At 41.5% G+C, this 16,986-nt stretch overlaps 1 protein-coding gene across 1 annotated transcript in view; it reads left to right on the forward strand.

Annotated features, from left to right (window-relative positions):
• Window positions 1-16,986, forward strand: part of mtbp (MDM2 binding protein) — a gene marked incomplete at both ends in the record, with an annotated part of 40,314 nt that overhangs the window by 2,445 nt on the left and 20,883 nt on the right. The window contains 6 exons of the mRNA XM_083918849.1: window positions 265-398; window positions 3,144-3,202; window positions 4,039-4,183; window positions 5,601-5,715; window positions 9,767-9,883; window positions 16,618-16,712. Of these exons, the coding sequence (XP_083774975.1) occupies window positions 265-398; window positions 3,144-3,202; window positions 4,039-4,183; window positions 5,601-5,715; window positions 9,767-9,883; window positions 16,618-16,712 (665 nt within the window). The remainder of the gene's footprint in view (window positions 1-264; window positions 399-3,143; window positions 3,203-4,038; window positions 4,184-5,600; window positions 5,716-9,766; window positions 9,884-16,617; window positions 16,713-16,986) is intronic.

The following is a 16,986-nucleotide window of genomic DNA, read 5'->3' on the forward strand; positions in this document are numbered from 1 at the left end:
TTAAAGTAACTTTGGAACATGCTGACATACTGTTGATTTCCTATTGGTGGTATGGCTGTTCAGTTTGTCAATAATATCCACTTGTATGCAGCTGAACTCACATGAAACATGCTGATAGACATATTAATTTGTTTTCTACAATTCAATTGACTCTGACTAAGAAGGGGATATGACATTTGAGGAGCGTATTATCTTTGCCATATAAAGGACAATGGCCAGTAATTCTGCTTTTCTACTTGAATTCATATGTCACCTGTTTTGTAGTTTTGCAGCTCAGACTGGGTAGAGCTGGGCACAGGCCACCAGATGACTGACGGTGAAGAGGAAAAGCTGACTGCTGTGGAATCATGTCTCAGTTCTCTGAGTAATCAGGAGGCTGATCAGCTGACACTGACAGAGTGAGCCATTTCTCTCCTTTATGATACATTTTCTTAATTTTTTAATTTTTTTTCACACGGGCGGGTGTGGGGATACTCACTAACCCCTGACTGAGCGCTGCAGTGTTGGAGATTACCCCGGTGGACGAGAGGGTCGCCTCCTTACGCCTGCGGGTGGTAGGGGGGGAAACTCTGACTGTTGTTTGTGCGTATACACCGAACAGCAGTTCAGAGTATTCTGCCTTCTTGGAGATCCTGATTGGAGTCCTGCATGGGGCTCCAGTACGGGACTCAATAGTTCTGCTCTGAGACTTCAACACCCACATGGGCAATGATGGAATCACCTGGAGAGGCGTGATTGGGAGCAACTGCCTCCCTGATCTAAATCTGAGCGGTCGTCTGTTATAAGACTTCTGTGCTGGTCACGGATTGTCTATAACTAACACCATGTTCGAACATAAGGGTGCTCATAAGTGTACGTGGTACCAGAGCACCCTAGGCCAAAGGTCGATGATCGATTTAGTGATCGTATCATCTGATCTGAGGCCGTATGTTTTGGACTCTCGAGTGAAGAGAGGGGCAGAGCTGTCAACTGATCACCATCTGATGATGAGTTGAATCAGAGGATGGGGGAAGATTCTGGACACACCAGGTAAGATCAAACGAGTAGTTCGGGCAAACTGGGAACGTCTGGAGGAGGCCCCTGTCCGAGAGATCTTCAAGTCAAACCTCCGGCGGAGCTTTTCTGGCATCCCTGTGGAGGTTGGGGGCATTGAACCGGAGTGGGCAATGTTCAAAGCTTCCAGCTGCAGCGGTGAGCTGTGGCCTCAAGGTAACCCTTGCACACTGTGGTGGACACCGGTGGTCAGGGAAACTGTCCGACTGCAGAAGGAGGCCTTCCGGGATATGTTATCCCAGACTCCGGAGGCAGTTGCAAGGTACCGACGGGCCAGAAGGGTTGCGGCCTCTGCTGTGTCAGTGTGTGTGGGAGGAGTTCGGAAAAGTCATGGAGAAGGACTTTCGGGCGGCACCAAGGTGCTTCTGGAAAACCTCCTGAGGTGTCGAATGGTTCAGGACCATTGGTTCAGGACCATTGGTTCAGGACCCCAGAAGCTGTTTACAGTAAGGACGTGACGTTGGTGACCTCAGCCGATGAGGTAATCGGGCGGTGGAAAGAACACTTTGAGGAACTCCTTTATCCAACCAACACGCCCTCTTTTGTAGAGGCAGAGCTGGAGGCTGATGGGGAATCATTGTCAATATCTCTGGCAGAAGTCACTGAGGTAGTCAAACAACTCCACAGTGGAAAAGCCCCAGGGATTGATGAGATTCGTCCAGAAATGCTGAAAGCTTTGGGTTTGGAGGGGCTGTCTTGGTTGACACGTCTCTTCAACATTGCCTGGAAGTCTGGGACAGTGCCAAGGGAGTGAAGACCGGGCTGGTGGTTCCCCTATTTAAAAAGGGGGACCAGAGGGTGTGTGCCAATTACAGGGGTATCACACTCCTTCCTGGTAAAGTCTACTCCAAGGTGCTGAAAAGGAGGGTTCGTCCTATAGTCGAACCTCAGATTGAAGAGGAACAATGCGGATTCCGTCCTGGACGTGGAACAATGGACCAACTATTCACTCTCGCAAGGATCCTGGAGGGGGCCTGGGAGTATCCAGTCTACATGTGCTTTGTGGATCTGAAGAAGGCATATGACCGGGTCCCCCGGGACATACTCTGGGAGGTGCTGCGGGAGTATGGGGTGAGGGGGTCACTTAATCCAAACTCCGTACACCCAAAACGAGAGCTGTGTCTGGATCCTCTGCAGTAAGTCGGATTCGTTCCCGGTGGGGGTTGGCCTCCGCCAGGGGTGCACTTTGTCACCAATTCTGTTTGTGATTTTCATGGACAGGATATCAAGGCGTAGTCGTGGTGGGGAGGGGTTGCAGTTCGGTAGGCGGAGGATCTCGTCTCTGCTTTTTGCAGATGATGTGGTCCTGATGGCATCATCAGGTCAGTGACCTTCAGCATTCACTGGATCGGTTCGCAGCCAAATGTGAAACGGCTGGGATGAGGATCAGCACCTCTAAATCTGAGGCCATGGCTTTCAGCAGGAAACCGGATGATTGCTTACTCAAGGTAGGGAGTGAGTCCTTACCCCAAGTGAAGGAGTTCAAGTACCTCGGGATCTTGTTCACAAGTGAGGGGACGATGGAGCATGAGTTTGGCCGGATAATCAGAGCAGCGGGGGCAATATAGCAGTCGCTCTACCAAACCGTTGTGACGAAGAGAGAGCTGAGCCGGAAGGCAAAGTTCTCGATCTACCGGTCAATCTTCGTTCCTACCCTCACCTATCGTCATGAAAGCAGGGTCATGACCGAAAGAACGAGGTCGCAGGTACAAGCGGCCGAAATGGGTTTTCTCAGGAGGGTGGCTGGAGTCTCCCTTAGAGATAGGGTGAGAAGTTCAGCCATACGTGAGGAACTCGGAGTACAGCCGCTGCTCCTTTGCGTTGAAAGGAGCCAGTTGAGGTGGTTTGGGCATCTAGTAAGGATGCTCCCTTCCAGGCACGTCCAGCTAGGAGGAGGCATTGGGGAAGACCCAGGACTAGGTGGAGAGATTATATCACCCCACTGGCCTGGGAACGCCTCGGGATCCCCCAGCTTATACATATATACATATAAATATAAAGATGTTATTAAGCAAAAATAATTAGTGTCACCGTTTTGCTCGTGAACCTGCAAGTTGTTCTGTTCTGATCTGAATGTGTTTACTGAACAGACTGTTAGAGGAGGCTGCAGAAGGACTGAATCTACTGTCAGACAAGCTGCCACCTCCAGGTGAGTGCTCACTTTCTTTTTTATACAGTACTGTCCTTAGCAGCTGTGAGCTATGTTATACATTTGTGAAGTTGTTAACTGTGTGCTCAGTAGTCTGTCAATTCTTCAAATTATCTAGTTAATGTATTCTAACGATTTCAAAGGCACAATCTTTCATCTAAAGCGTCCAATCCACAGTTCTTCCACACGCTACTTCTCAGATGTTATGATCATCTGTATAGCACAGCTTGCCACATTTGTCCATTTTGCTTTAATGAGAAGAACAACAAACAATCTGGTTTACTGATAGAGCTACAGAGCAAGAAGTCAGTTTACTGCACAAAACAATGTCTCAAGAGAGACAAAAAGCTTTTTATAATAAGGAATTAAAGCCTCTTTACTGAAGCCAAACGCCTCAGCTGTGTGACAAGACTCCAGTCCAATTTTAAGCAATTAGGTTTTGAAAAACTGCCCGCTGCAGCCGTGTAGAAAAAGTGGCCTTCTACTTAATCAATGTGCGCTCACCACTCGGAAGATAGGATGCTTTTGCTCTGACCGCTTCTTTATAAGTCTGCCGCCTGAAGTGATACCTCATTTTCCAAGAGCACACCTTAGCACACCACTACTGCAGGAGTTCAGGAACTGTCACCCTTCATTGTTAGCTGCTCTGAGGAGCTGGAGTCACTACTGGCTTCACACTTTTCTTGATATTGAAAATTGCAAATAGGCAATTCTACCTACTTGTTAAAAAGATGGTGTCAGCGGAACAACCAGCGGATTGACACCTCATGAATTCAGACAAAGAATATCTAATGCATTCCTCTTTGCTTTGCTTTGTCCCATGTCTCCCCCCTCAGGTAAAGCCTTGTTGGATGTGCTGGTGTTGGGCTCTGCAGAGCAGTCCCCTCCTATCAGAGACCTGCTGCCTCTTCTGGGGGCCCTCAAACACATGTCCTGCTGGCATGCGGCTAAGATCAGTGTAGCCACACAGCACAGCACTGGGTGAGGAGATGAAAAATACACATGCATTACATTTCAGGAGTTACACAAAGCAAATGATGAATACACTTTGAAATAGGTATTGAAATAAATAGGTATCACTGTATTGGAAATTTAAGGGAACATCTCTGAGGGTACACTAACACTTGGCCCAGATTATCCAAGCCGTGCTCTAGCGTGATTGTCCCCCCTCTCTCTTCTTACTTGAAATGATCCGAGCCTTGGCTGGAATGCTTCTTGCTTAAACGTCATCAACCCTCGGAGATTTAGTTTTGTCAAACTGTTTTTGAATATTTTCATCCGTCCAAATCTGCAGTAAACACTCCGCATCAGACCACCGTAAACTGTTTGGCTGCATCTTTTTAAATTTGCGGGGAACAGTCAAAAATAAATAGACATCACGACCGCCGTCAATTCTCGTGTTCGTACACCTGTGTACGCTTGTGCCTGTACACGTGCATCTGTGGTTTGCAAAAGCCCACCTCTCTCAACCGGGCCGCGGCTGGCAAGCGTGCCGTGCCTGGGGTCAGTACAGTTGTACTCACACTGGTCAAATGAACTAGACTTTAGCTGTAAACGTGCTTGGGCACGGTACGAATGGACAGTGTCAGTGTGCCCTTAAGAAAGAAAGAAAAAAAGATGTTTATTGGCTACAAATATGAATGAAAGGAGGTAACATAACCGGCCTACATGTGTTTTGGTAGGGGTTACTAATAATGTAGTTGAATGAGTAAATGTAATATGATTCATTCTCAGACTAGTGACAGATGGTTGTGAGTGAACTGTATCGCTGAGCAACCTACATCTGTTTACCACACATAGACTTTACAGATAAACACCCGCCAGTGCCACTGAATGGCATTTTATTTGCTAATTGGACAGTGGCAATCAAGAAGAACGGCTGATACCGATGTTCTGCTGATAAATCTCTGCATCCCTAGTTTCTGTTCATGTCATATTGCAGTCTGCTGCCATGCCAACATGTAAGTAATCCTCTGTACCATCGCTTGTGAAAAACAGAAGCTCGAGTATGAATCATAATCATCATAAACTATCCTGGAGAATGCGTTGCTAATGCAAAAAAAATCCTCATCCTCAAAGTTATCCCACCTCTCAAAATGCTACGCCATGACAACTGCAATTTTATGGAGAACTTAACCCTTTCTAAGGGCTAGGTGTAAGATTTAAGTTGTAACGTCTGTCTACATTGGAACATTTTCAGCTGGTAAAACCCTTACAAAAATTTGTAGCACGTACACTCCAAAGTCACAAGTTACGTTCAAATTAGGCTCTGTTTGAACTGCACCCATCTGGTGCAACCCAGTGCAGGACATTTATTCCTAATTTACAGGACACAAGAATAAAAGTTCACACAACTCTCCTGTGCTGGTCGTTCAGTGATCTTTTTTTTCTCATCCAGTTGGCAAAAAGCAGCGTCCTACCTGAGTGCCAGTCTAGTGGAGCCTGCTGATCTACACAGCTGTTTGGAGTATAGAGAACTGTGGAGGGGCAGCCTAGTCATCAGAGAAAAGAAGGTGAGGACCTCAGAAAATAATTGATTTCACTTTTGTCTTCTTTACGTGATTGAGGTGGAGAGAACATGAACCCAGTTGAACCATTACACTGAACATCAGGAGAACATCCCAGCAGCATTAGTTTCTATAATGGTCACAAACACAAAAGAGATGGTGTTGGTGAGACAGGAAGACTCTGGGGAGGTAAAGGGGCCAGCTTATTAGAGAGAGGAAGAATAAGGATTTTAAGGAAGGTTTTTTGTGTGAGAGACCAGTGTGTGCATGACTCAGTAGTATGATGTAGCTATTTGTCATGAGCAAGAAGGTTAAGACTTGAGAAAAACGTGGGGGACAGCTGTTTTCTGCCATGCTTCATTCTTTTTTTTTAATGTAGTCATCTCAAAAGAATGAGATAACTATCATGAGAAAATAGAAATGGTTTCCTTTTATAAATGATAATGTTTTTCCGAGATCAGGGTTCAGAGGGCCCAGATGAAGGTGGCGGTGAAAGACTTGTTGGAGTTATCAGAAAGATACACATGTGACTAAGTCCGGTTTTTAAAATAAGATGTTAAGGAAGAGTATACATGGCAATAAGATTACTTGAATTATATACACAAGAATTCAATTCAATTTCAATTCAATTTCAAGTATACATTTAAAAGAAAATACCTCTGAATTTTGAGGGAGATGTTTTTATTCTTTGATTTTTGGGTTACTGTAAATACGTTTTAATGAATCTTTCCTGACAATGACTAAAACATTTAAGTTGAGGAAATCTCTGACTACATACCGACACTAAATCAAACATTTTTTACATAATCAATTTAGAGATATTCCAAAGTAAAAGTCAGCTTGATCTGGGTCTTTGTAATGCATTTCACATTAGTATGCATGTAGTTTTGTTAAGTTCTAATTCATTATTTTTTACCTTGATTTGGGCATAAATGCTCAGAAGCGTATTGCATTCACCATAGAAAAAAAAAAATAGACACCTTATCTCGTAATAACGAGATAAGTTATTGTAATTATGAAAATGTGCGGCTGTATTTTTTTCTATGGTGAATGCAATATGCTTCCGTATAAAAGAGTGGATGATTAACTTGAAAAAATTGGAACATGTTCAAAGTGTTAGTGTGTGTGTGTGTGTTTGTTACTAGTCCTTGAGAGAAAATAAGTTTTCTCTCTTCAACTCTGCTCTGTCAGTGTTGGACCAGTACTGTAGAGGACAGTGTGTCCTCATGATCTGACCTGCATGCTGCTTGCCCAGAGCTTTTTATTTAGAGAAGTGTTCTCTGTATTTATGCTGGAGCACACAGCAAATTGGGCTCAGCGAGAGATGGCAGACGAAACAACATTTCTTTAAGGACCTTCTGTAGCGGGGCTAATCACGGAGACCTGACTCATGCCTCAGTGTGTGTTCCTCTATCTTTTTCATATGAAATTACTCATGCAGCGCACACAAAGCCATAGGGTAAATTTTCATGTTTCCTTTTGAATTGTTTGAGTTTTTGACTCTGTGGGATATCGTCTGAGGTATTACTGGAGGTCCCTGAGGGGTCATGGGGAATAGCTCTGCCTTGCTGGCATTCCTGGTCCAGCCCGGCCTGGCTCCACCATGACTCGACCCCACTCCCCGAGGAGTCGACTGGAATTGGTTATTGAGGACTTAGGCAAGGACACATGTTAGAGAATGCCTCTGTACAGGTTCTGTCTGTATTCAGGACACTGCTGGTTTTATTGACAGACGGTACAGTGCTGTTCTTTGTGGAAAAATATAATTCAATGAAAGCCTCATTGTCTTCAGTTGAAGGATGAAGGATTTTCTATACAGCCAAAGGCATGTACCATGAATGTTTGGTACAAAGATATTTTCGACCTGGGGGTCTCTACCTTTTTGGATGAGGGTTGGAGCAGCATCTGGAGAGATTTAATCTGATGAATGTGGAAAAAAAACTGCACAGTGATGCTCCAAGCATTTTTGACTGGAGAGGGGAAAAGTGCATTCAGTCAGGATAAGCTGTCAAAATGAAAAATTAAATCAGTAAAGTAAGTTAGAAAATAGTTTATTTATTTAAACCGACAGCATCGAGAGAGGGAGAGGGACAGAGAGAAGTGTGAACCCACCACTCAGTGAGAAATGTGGGTACAATCACAACTAATCTGTGAAAAATGTGTATGATCGATATCAGAGGCAGAGGGAGGGTGTGTCCTTGTTTCTGTTTAGTTCAGTCTATTTTTTTTTGTGGCCAACAGACAGTGTGAAGAATGCAAGGGCACTTTTAGTTTTAGACAATAGTGTGATTCGAACTTTGTGGTAACAGTTTGGGGAAGTTTAAATTAGTGATAAATTTCATTTTGAGATTATTGGCATCAGCCCCCCTGCTCTCTAAATATCATCAAACCTGTATCAGTAGATCACTAAACCAGTTTATGAAAGAACATGACTGGTCTGTACTGACCTCTGACCTCAACCCAGTCAATCCAGCCCCTTTGGGGATGAACCTGAATGCATCAGTAACACATTCCTACAGCCACGGAAGAGTGGAGTCTGTTATAGCAGCATATTAATATCTTGATAAACAACAAGATATTTGTAAAGTACTTTTTGTCCTGCTTTCCTGCAAGTAGCTTTACACACTGCCCTTTGGTGTCGAAGTGAATAGGCTGAGATGAGTGTGCATTTTTAGTTGCTACTCTTACTTCACACTTCACTTGTACTTCTTTCTCATTAAGCTGAAACTCTGGCAGGTGCAGTAGTGTTTTGTCTCTGGACAGAAATGGCCAATTTTGTGCTTTTCTTGCACATTTCCCTGGGGATGCCCCTTAATGTTTCATACTGTTTGTGTTTTTTAACCGTAACCCTTTGTAACAAAAAGACCAACCTGCACATTAACTCAAACCTCTCAGGGAAATGTGATCTGAAATACCTGAAAGAATATCATTTGAAAAGGGCAGTTTTGTTTTTAGAATCGAGATGCAGCGATTAATCGCTCGTCAACTATTAAATTAAAGGACAACGGTCGTAATAAACGACTAATTGTACTGAGTGTTTCTTTAGCGATTCTGGTTTCTTTCCTTCTCTCTAGCAGTTTACTGAATATCATTTAGTTGTGGACAAAACAGGACATTTGAGGACGTCATCTTGGCCTTTCTCAAACACTGATCCACATCTTTCACCATTTTATAGACAACTAATCGATTAATTGAGAAAATGATTGACAGGATAATAATGAAAATAGTCGGAAGTATTTAATTCACACAGGAATAGACAAAAATAGGCTTTACCATGTGGTTATTTCGTATAAAACATTTATTGAATGAACAAAAAAACATGCTATATCGTGATATATATTGTTATCTAGCTATGAATGAAATTACCTATATCATGATAGAAAACTTTGGACATTAACCAGATAGATTTCTATTTGTTTTGTTAATTGATCAAGTGATGTTTGTGTTCTTCCCTGAAAGCAGTTAAAAGCAACAGTAATTGATTTTTTTGCCCATTCTGGAGCAGTGGGAGAAGCTCTAAACAACATTTTAAGTAAAGCTGCATACAAGATTAAGTTTTTTCCAGTCATATCTGCTCTGTTTACTGAGCTTTTAGTGTGCAGAGTCAGACGTGCAGCTTCTCCTTCATGAAAGTGACCTTTTCTAAGTTGCCGCCTTCAGAAGAAAGTCAGTCAGTAAATGCTTTGCAGTTATAGAACGGTGGAACAAACGAGAATTCCCCAAGGAACATAAGCCTGTCTGAGAACAATCGTGTGCGTGCGCGTGCGCGTGTGCGTGCGTGTGCGTGCGTGTGCGTGCGTGTGCGTGCGTGTGTGTGTGTGTGTGTGTGTGTGTGTGTGTGTGTGTGTGTGTGTGTGTGTGTGTGTGTGTGTGTGTGCGTGTGTGTGTGTGTGTGTGCGCGCGCGTGTGCGCGTGTGTGTGATTAAATATACAGCCATGTGACAAAGCAAACTGTGACTATTTTACATTTGAGAACAAACACTTGATAGTTGCCTGATTAACATTGTTTATCAAAGAATATAATCTCTTTTCTCTCCTCTGTGTGTGTTTGCCACAGTATGTGTCAGAGCTCCGTTTCGATGGCTTTTCTCTGTGCTCTCCTGTGCATCACATATCAGGGACCAGCCTCCTGCAAGCTCCCTGCACCACTACAGACCACAAACTGCATTCGGAGGTGAGTCCTGAGCTTTTCACTGCCTCTTACGTCTTTATTTTCCATCTTTGATTCCAACTTTTTCCCCTTAGCTCTTGAAACCTCAGACAACCTCAGCCATACTTCGAGGGATAGTTCACACTGAATAATGTTGTTTTATCCCTGTCAAATATCCTTTAAGATTATATCTAACATTTCAGTTCATCTGGCCTAGAGTTTTTATTTTTAAGTCCATTTTAGTCATGGAAAAAAAGGTTGTTGACAAACATATTTCATCATAATTATCGTTATCAAAATCAGCACTATTTCGTTGAGGGACATAATCACACACAATTGACATGGAAGATGCCTTTGCAAGGAAGATACCTTGAAGATACCGTGTGGAGTTTTTCACCACTAGTAGCACAATGGAGCAATGTCACAACCAGTGGGTCTCCGTTTTTGTTTGTTTCCTGCATGCACACACCTAGTTGGTGCGACTCACAGGCTCACATATAGTTTCTATAACTATCTAGTAATAACTATCTAGTAACTATAACTTAACCAACCATCAACAAGCAAAGAAATGCAGGAATGTGCCAACAAACGCAGGAAAGAATGAGACGACTGGTGAATTAACATGAACAACAAACAATGCAAGATTTGAAATATTTTACAATTAATATGTTAATAGGAAAGAAAAGCATTCAACACATTAATTAGACCTCAAGATTACACACTGTGTTTTGCAAAGAAACGGAGTGTAAAATATAGGGATGTTTATAATCAATCGTTTATCGGCAGTTACAATATTTTACACATTTTACATGTTGTGTCTTGTTCCTTATGTGTCCTCTTGTGTTTTGTAAATTCATTTTTTTTGTATTTTTTAGTATGTTTAATGTATATTGTTTACATTTGTATGTACTAATTTGTGAATGAAGGGGACAAACAGAGTCATTTAAAAAAGTTTGTTGCATGGTAAAAAAAAAACTAAGTCTGTACTATCTATTTCTCGTGCTAATGTTGCACTAGCAATTTGAGTTGCTTGTCAGTCAAGGTTGGGGAAAAAATCGAATTAGAATCCGTAGTAAAAAAACATTTTCACAATTTTCAAAGAAACATTATGATTAAACAGTATTTTTTTCTGTAAGTTAACTTACAACAACCTATATAGCTGTGTCCATCTCACTCTTGCCAAGAAGATGTGCCCACTCTTAATCCCTCCTACAATGCTCTGATTGGCACAACAACAGACCTGTTTGAATTAGCAATTCAAAGGTCTGGAACCCTAAACCTCAGACAGCAAAATGTACAGTATGGGTTTTATTGCCAGACAGTTCCATTGTGGTTTCAACAGTCCAATTGTTCGCCTCATTATTTTTGTTTCTTCCTCTCTGACAAAGATTTGTTCTCAGTGTGCCAGCAGTTTCCTCACAGTAGCAAGCACAGTTTTCTTCCGGAAAGCTGTAGGCCCTGCACTTAATCTAAGTGTTGTCAGTGGAGAAGTCAGTTCAGAGAAATGTAATGTGTTTAATCTTTGCAGCTTAAAAAAAGATTGACGAAATTATTTCTGTGTGTCCCTCTTCCTGCAAACTTTATGGAAGGTTTTGATTGACAGGATGGATGTTGTAGATAATGACTGCATTTTAGGGGAGAGGTGTTCCTTTAACCCCAGATCAAGCCACATCTTACCTCCAAGCTAAAGAGTTGAATGAATAATCCTACCTCCTAATGATTTCTGGTGGCGAGAAGGAGAAGAGTTCAAAAGGGTCTATCCCAGGTTGTCCTTTAATCACAATGAGGAACCTGTGACTGAAGGGCCATCACTGAGATAAATCAAACATATTTTATCTGCCAAATGAGTGCTGTCCTCTTGTACCTCTGATGACCTTGTAGCGAGAAATAGTATTTGAATATAGATTCATCATTTCTTCACGGAGAGCCGATGCCCCAGGGTTTCACTGAGGGACATCTGCGCTGCTCAGTCGTATGTTGCTTCATCTTTTGTCCATCCATCTTTCACCAGACTTTATATATATTTTACCAGCCATGACAACGACACTGGAATCTTTTTCATCTTGTGTGTTTGAGTGTGTGTGTCATTGAGGCAAAATTTGGTCATGTAAACACCCACTGTAGCTCAAACTAATTTGGACTTTCCTGATTTACGTGTACAAGTGAATGCAGCATAACCGACAGCAACAAAGATACTTTGGCAGACCAACCGCTGCTGACTGATGTAATCTGCGTCACTAACTTTGCGGGCATTTGCACAGATTGGAATTCTCAGCAAAGAGGCAAATACAAGTGCTATCATTAAGGGTTCATATGATCGATCACTATTGTTTTAACTCACTCTTTGATAGCTAGTGACTAAATTAACTAAATAAAAATCTTCCAGATTATATATTTAACTTTTTCATCAATTCAGTTTAGTTATCAGTCACATTTTGTATTCTACATTTTTTGATGAAGTGGTTCAGAGTTATTTGTATGAATCACTGCCTTGTACTGAGAAAATTATCCATCCACCCAACGTGCAGCCTCAGTCCATGTCCAAGCTCTTATTCATTCTTATTCAGTCATTAATACTGGCAAAGTGCCACAAGTCACTCTTGTACCTAAAACCATGCAGTTATAACTTTTTAAACAGCTGCAAATATTAAATATTAGGCCTGTAGCTACTGTAACAATTAATGTCATCATCAGTTATTATTAAACAACAATTTGGTCTAAAAAATGTCAAAACAAAAGTTTCCATGTCCACGTTGAAGTCTTCATGTCTTGTTTTGTCCATCCATCAGTCCTAAATCCAAAAATATTCAGTTAACCATTATGTGAAACAGAAAAGTGGCCGGTCCTCACACAGAAGAAGCATGATCACAGGGAACTTTTGCCTTATATTAAACAGTTCAACTCGTTTCACTCTGTTTTCTATAAAATTTTGATTCATTGCGCAGCCTTAACTAAAATATATATTTTACTTCTATTTTAAAATGCTGATTGTTTGTGGGGGTGATACGTTTTTTTTATTTTGCCACTGTAGCAGCCACCAACTCAGAGATAAATAACATTTAGTATGTAGAGCTTTTCGCCCTGTAAGAGCACTACAGAAGTAATAAAACCTGTGTGTGTGTGTGTGTGTGTGTGTGTGTGTGTGTGTGTGTGTGTGTGTGTGTGTGTGTGTGTGTGTGTGTGTGTGTGTGTGTGTGTGTGTGTGTGTGTGTGTGTGTGTGTGTGTGTGTGTGTGTGTGTGTGTGTGTGTGTGTGTGTGTGTGTGTCTGTGTGTCTGTGTGTCTGTGTGTCTGTGTGTCTGTGTGTCTGTGTCTGTGTGAGTGTGAGTGATTTTAGTGCTGTAATGAGTTTTCTTATGTGGATTAACATCCATAACAATAAAACCACACAGAAGCTGTGCCCAGGAAGTTATGGCCTCATATGGAGTTGGTACACAAACACATGCACACACACAGGCGGTTGTTATTAGCATTAAAGACAAGTGGTTGAAAGGATGTCTGTTGTACACATTAAAGAAATGCTTAAAATAATCATCATCAGCCTGCTGCTAGAGGAGTGGCTGCTGTAAGTTTTCTATTGTTTTATATCTGTTTGTCTGAGCTATTGTCTGCTTTGTGAGTTTGTGTTTGGCATCAGATGGATGTGCTTGTGTTGTGCACATTCCCCAGTTAATACAGCCGATAGTTAAGGTGCGTGTTTGTGGTTCGTGTGCGTGTGCGTGCGTGCGCGCGCGTGTGTGTGTGTGTGTCGTTTACACGTCTATTGAGAGTGAGACGGTATGTATGTGTGATCTCATCAGATGTGTGTACAGAGAAGCAGATGGCGGTGATTGTCTTGGCACACAATTATAAAAAAAACTCTGAGGACAACAGAACTATCACATCTCCTCTCTACTGGGATAACTGACTGTAAAATCGAAACTATGTTCATACAGAAACTATCAGGCCTCATCTCTGTCAGGAACTACTGTTGTGATAATTAATAAAACACACGCACACACACGTATACACATATCCAGCCTCAGCGGGCAGATCTCTCTGTAGTCTTAGCACCAAACCTGAAGTGTGTGCTCACTCACTGATTTATGACATCTATAGCATATTTATAGCTATAGCAGTCGGGTATGAAAAAGTAGACAAAAGTAGGGATGACAGTCTGTGTTTATAGCTAATCGGTACTTCATCACAATGACTTAAAAAAAAGCCCTGTTTCTTGTAAAATGAGAAACATCTATGTGGGATTCATGGAATGTCTATTCTTACCCACCTGAGTATGTTGATGAATCCTGTTTGATCTTAAAATGAATGCGCGTGCCAGGCATTTTTGAATTAGCTTAGGGTGCCAAATGCCCCAATAAAGCCATATAAGGGCAGCAGACTTAATTACCAAGTGCAAACTACAAACCCACATGTTTGACAGGTCACATTAAACTTAGACAAAAGAAGAAAAGAATGAAAAAGGAACAGAAATGCCTGACATAATATATGTGTTAAAAAAATAGATTTGTCTTCTGCAGAGATCGAAACTTTCATTAAGAAGAAGAGACTCTTCTCCCACAACATTGTGCATTTCAATGTTGTGCAAAACATAGCAAATTATTTTAAACACTTTTTGAGGTGTGTGTATAAGAGTTCGCCAGCTGCCACTGGCCTTGTTAGAAGCCTATATCACCTAAACTAAAAGTTGGATTTATGTTGAAAGGTAATAATGCAGACATTTGAAAATTCAGATAGCTGATGACCCGTAGAATCAATTTTTTATTCAGATATCTTGAGGTCAGAGGTCAAGGAATCCTTTTGAAAACGGCCATGTCAGTTTTTCTCTCGTCAAAATGTAGTCATTATTTAGCGATCATACCATGGTTTGAACCAATGGATACATTAGGTCATTTTGTTTCATATTATACCAATATCTTCACTCTAGCTTTAAAAAAGAGCTCCAGCCTCTCAAAAACATAAATGTCGGCTGAGATTACCGATTACCTGTGGTTCACAGAGGGTTTAGCAAGGGGGGCGTATTTTGGTCATTTTGCTATTAAAGGGGGTGGCACCCCCCCCCCCCCCCCCTCAAATTGCCCACTCCCCCTGTAAAAACATACGATTTCCATTGTATCCGTGGAAATAGAGCCATTGTTGGTCAGTGAAGGCTTCTGTGCCTTCACAGCAGTTTGTAATTGCTGGATGACTGTTATACAACCTCTCAAACACAATTGGACACTGTTGCTTTGCAAATACCAAACAACTCGGACAATGCTTAATAGGCTGTATCTCATGCAAGGTTCCAAATTGCCACTGCAATCCACTTCACGTTGTATGGCTGCGCTTAAATGTGTACTTCTTTTCTGTCCAATGGACTGCTCATTAACAGCATTTACTGTTCAACACTGCTCGGCTATTCCCAGGGGAAGTAGATGGGACAGGATTACAGCAATCATCTATGTACATGAGGATAACGTTAACATGTCAATGCTCCTGCAGAGAAAAAAAAGTCATGTTGAGACTTACAAAATCATTTTAATTACAGGCATGTGCAGTTTTTATAAAGTTGGATTTGTAGTAATGAGGAAGTTAAATATCGGAGATTGCTGCATTAGTCTGTCTCTTCAGTCGGTTGAAAAAATGAGTAATGCACATTACCAACTTGCGAGAGAAACTGGGAATTCAACCCAGGTTCATTAAAATCTTCAACTTCTCTTAATCTATAAGAGTCTACCAGAAATAGGTCAGCACTCCGCTCTTTGTTCGAGATCAATAAATTATGAGATTTTACTCTGTATTCTTGCAACTTTCTGGATATGCAAATGACCTAATATTCCATTTGACAAATGATTTATATATTATAGATTTTTTCGTAGCATGAGCTCATTAGAAAAGTAGGACAATGCGGGCTTTGAAATGATGTTTAAAAAAAAATGTGAGCGAGTGCGTTAAGTACCTGATGGGATCCTGACAGAAAATATATTCTGTGTTTAATGTGCTGTATAGTGACACTGAAGCGATGAGTCAATTAATCAGCAAGTTGGTCAACAGAAAGTTAATCGACAACTATTTTGACAGTTGGTCAATCTTTTTTTAAAAGTCATTTTCTGGTTCCTTGCTTTTTTCTGTTCAGTGACATTGGAAATCGATTTTGTTTGTGTTTTGTGTCATCTGGACAAAACGACATCTAAAGACGTCACCTTGATTAATTGTCTAATATCGGTCTATTAGATATAAGTACACAGAACATATACCCTTAAATAGCTTATACTGACATACATCTACTGCAAACATAATTTCCTTACCCACTGTGCACAACTGACGATGCATAATTTTGACTGTAAAGGAGTAGGCTGAAGCCAAGGATTTTTGCACCTACCCTTATCACCAAAGACACTTTTTACTTTTTCACACTAAAAAAGCTACACAATCTACATCATAAGTATATATACAATTACGTGTCATTGTACCACACTTGAAATGGTTTCAACATAAGACTTTATCAAGCACTTTATACATTATTTGTCCATTCCCGCTTTAGACTGAATCGTTACATTTTAATATTTGTAGTTTTAGAAACGGATATTATTATATTCTAATATAGTGATAAATCTTATGACTATGAAAACTGAATGGGTATAGGTTTTATATGCATTTGCCTATATTGCTGCTACATGATAACCCTGTTGTTGTTTGTTCTTTTTTCTCTTCTGTTTGTTTATTTCCTTATTTCTTTCTCTCTCTCCACCACCACCCTCTATCCGTCTGTTCTGTTTGCAGGTCTTCCATTATTACACACCAGTTGTAGAGTTGGTTCGACTGATTAATCTGCCAGACCTTCCCAGCTTCCTGATGTCCACAACCCAGTTTGACCTGTATCCTGTGTGTGTGTGTGTGTGTGTGTGTGTGTGTGTGTGTGTGTGTGTGTGTGTGTGTGTGTGTGTGTGTGTGTGTGTGTGTGTGTGTGTGTGTGTGTGTGTGTGTGTGTGTGTGTGTGTGTGTGTGTGTGTGTGTGTGTGTGTGTGTGTGTGTGTGTGTGTGTGTGTGTGTGTGTGTGTGTGTGTGTGTGTGTGTGTGTGTGTGTGTGTGTGTGTGTGTGTGTGTGTGTGTGTGTGTGTGTGTGTGTGTGTGTGTGTGTGTGTGTGTGTG

The sequence above is a fragment of the Echiichthys vipera genome (genome assembly GCF_963691815.1).
Source record: "Echiichthys vipera genome assembly, chromosome: 8".
NCBI classification, from domain to species: Eukaryota; Metazoa; Chordata; class Actinopteri; order Perciformes; family Trachinidae; genus Echiichthys; species Echiichthys vipera.